The following is a 3017-nucleotide window of genomic DNA, read 5'->3' as shown; positions in this document are numbered from 1 at the left end:
ATAATAATAATAATAATAACAACAACAATCCATTCATTTGTTATGTTTTCTGTGGGAGTATACAATTTTTCATATTTTTTATCTCCTTCTACTATGTAACACTTTCATTTAAAAAATTGTACGGACCAAATACAAGTGTGTAGCAGGAGAGTAAGTGGTTTTTATTGCAAAATAACCTTTGCAGCCACTATCTAAGTGTGTAAATTGTGAGGTTTATTAGTTTTCACTGGGAACGGAACTCCAGCTGGGAGCAATCAGAATGACCTTAACTAGTCACAGCTCTTTATCTGCTTTATGTCCACTTACATTTTACACTCTCCAGCAACTATCTTGTCATAAAAGTAGACCTGTTTTTGCAAGGAAGAGACTAAAGCCTCACCTCTGTTGCCAATAGAGCTATATTGGCACTCTGCAAGCAAAGGCAATGTAGATCAGCCAATACATTAGGGGTTTAGACAAATAAATCATGCTAGTTCTTCAGCTCTTGTTTACTAGCATCCTACAAACAGGAAGTGTGGAAAATTTTTTAAAGGTTTCCCTTGTTAAAGTAAGAATGCTACACATAAACCCAGTAATCTCATCTCCATTTCTTTAACAGCTGCAAGGAAATATCTCTTAGATTTAGGTAAAGTTATTGCTGAAGCAGAGAAGCAGTTCAAGTAGAAAGCCTACGTCTTTAATATTTTTGTGTACCAGTGTGATGAAAACTTCAGTTCTTTTTTTTTTTTTTTCCCCCACTGGCAAATTCTTATGACCAAGGAGCTAAGAAGTACTTTGCACAGGTTAATTGTGCTCATGTACTTTTGCATGCAAGTCTGACAGTAGAGATCCAGTTGCAGGGTCTTTAATCTTCTGAGTCTCGCATTTACACTCTTCTACAATCATTATTTCTTTGACCACTGGGACAGAACTGGTGCAGTTGAGATCCAGGCGCTTCATGGAGAACTTGCTGGGCAAGCAATGAGAACAAAAGGTATAAAGGCGGTCTTCTGGACCAGGAACGTGAAAGGAACTGCATTTTCCAAAACACAGATTGTTCTGTACCATCACCTTCTCACAGCTCTCATGAGTGACACCCTGAAACAGAAAGCAATTTGAAGTTCCTGGTACATGAATGGTGCATGGGCTTTACTAGAAGGCACGTAGGGAAAAAAAAAAAACAAACAAACAAACAATTTTTTCTTCTCAGAACATTTGCTTTAATCGTGTTTATTTTTTATGTCAAGCAAGTGGTAAAACATAAGAACTTTTACAAGCACACTTTAGTGTTCCTAGGGGCAGTTGTTAGACTGAGCAACAAAGGCAAAATCCGCTTCAATCAGAGCCTTTGTGAGCTGATAGGGGAAAATCCAGCAGATGGCTTTCTCGTATTTACCTTTTAATTGCTCTTTAGTTCTACATTTCTGACATGGTTAGACAGTCTTACCCGCTTAGCAGGACTCAAAACATAATTTTGGCCCAATGTTCTTATATGTAAACCACAAGCTAGACTCAACTGTAATCTTAAAGATTTGTTTCCATGTGGAAGAGGTGTAATGTTCTTTAGCAGGTTGGGTTGGTTGGTTTTTTTAATAAAAATCTTAAAAGTGCAATGGAAGTTCCGTAATCTCTTGCTTTGCAAGAATAGCAATTCCTTTTATCAGGAGAGCCTGTGTGAACATCCAAGCCGTTAAAAGCTAGACTGAAGTAAGCATTTTTATATTGGTGTCATCCTGGAGAAAGCTTGCCTTATTACATGGCACAAGAAGTAAAATGGTACAAGTTTCTAGGCCACGTCTATATTTACATGTGTCTACCAGTGAAATAAATTAAGTGAGGGATGTGATAAAACATGGTCCTTGACAGACTGTGATTATAGAAATACTGTGAATAGATGTTGCCTGATGAGGAATACAGCACTTTTATCTATACTATTTGCTAGTCTTGATGTTACATGACAGAATGTGCACGGAAAAATATACCAGATCTCCAGCATTCCTAGCACAGAATGAGATGTATGGACCTGTCTTCTGATTGATACAGCAGAAAGCAATCTTTGCTTAGCTGTAAGAAAACAACCAGCTTCCTCTGTAGATACTTGCACAGGGACTCTTTTTGTATATACACACACGTGTATATGTATATGCATATATATATATTTGTATAGGTAATCATGTATACAGATTGTTAGACGTATATTCATGGAATAGGTAATTACTCACAACTGCCCTGCTTGCTCAGGCTGGGTAAAAACATCTTTGCATGAAAAGAATCAATAACTTTCTGAAAAATGAACATGTGGCTTTCCGGTGTTTCAATTTAGCAGTTTGCCTCATCAGACTAAAGCTTTTTCAACCTTCTTCAATGGTGTTTTTCAGATGCTTACTGTACATGAGCATTCTGAAGTGGCCCTGTGACTTAGCAAACGAATTAACCCATGTGTCTTTAGTTGCTGATTACAAGAGACAGGAGAAAGGACAGGTTTATTGCTCTTGGACACCTCTTCTTACCTGGGAAAAAGGCAGGGTTCTGCAGTTTTCTTGGTGCATTTCATTGGTCTTGATTGGCAGGACAACCTCTTCAGATGCTGAATTTTTCTTTAACATGAAGTGGTCCCAAAATTTCTTAGCATCGTTTCTATAGGGAAGTTCAGCCTCCTTCTTGCTGGAATAGTGGGATGGAGAGAAGTTGTCCACAGGAGAGGTCTCTCTGGGTGCTGCCCAGGTTCTCAGGTCTTGGTCTGCATGGAATTCTGCATTGGGAAGGATGAATCTGGACATTTTTTTCTCCTCTTGTTTTTCACTTCCAGATGCCATCTGTGGAATTGCTACAAAAAAGCTTGGTTCTCCCAGGATTTCCTCAACACCTACTGGGTTTTGCCCTACCATCTCACGCAGACTCTGACTTTCAAGCAAATTTTTGTCCAGATAGAAAAGGTGCTGAAATGGCCTTTTGCTTTTCCTTTGTGGTGAATCTCCTTGTGGCTCTGTGGCTCCGAGACATGAAAGCGCTAACAGCTGAAGGAGAAGCAGTGACAT

The 3017-nt window shown here is 38.9% G+C and overlaps 1 protein-coding gene across 1 annotated transcript; it reads right to left on the bottom strand.

The window, feature by feature from the left end:
* Nucleotides 1-783: 783 nt before the first annotated feature.
* Nucleotides 784-3017, bottom strand: CER1 (cerberus 1, DAN family BMP antagonist). Its single transcript, XM_010077400.1, has 2 exons — nt 2490-3017; nt 784-1077 (listed from the first exon to the last, which is right to left on the bottom strand). The coding sequence occupies exons 1-2, from the start codon at nt 3015-3017 to the stop codon at nt 784-786; spliced, it is 822 nt and encodes a 273-aa protein (XP_010075702.1).

The sequence above is a fragment of the Pterocles gutturalis genome, unplaced genomic scaffold (assembly GCF_000699245.1).
Source record: "Pterocles gutturalis isolate BGI_N339 unplaced genomic scaffold, ASM69924v1 scaffold41503, whole genome shotgun sequence".
NCBI classification, from domain to species: domain Eukaryota; kingdom Metazoa; phylum Chordata; class Aves; order Pterocliformes; family Pteroclidae; genus Pterocles; species Pterocles gutturalis.
The sequence above is the reverse complement of the archived record's forward strand: the minus strand, read 5'-3'. Positions and strand labels throughout refer to the sequence as shown.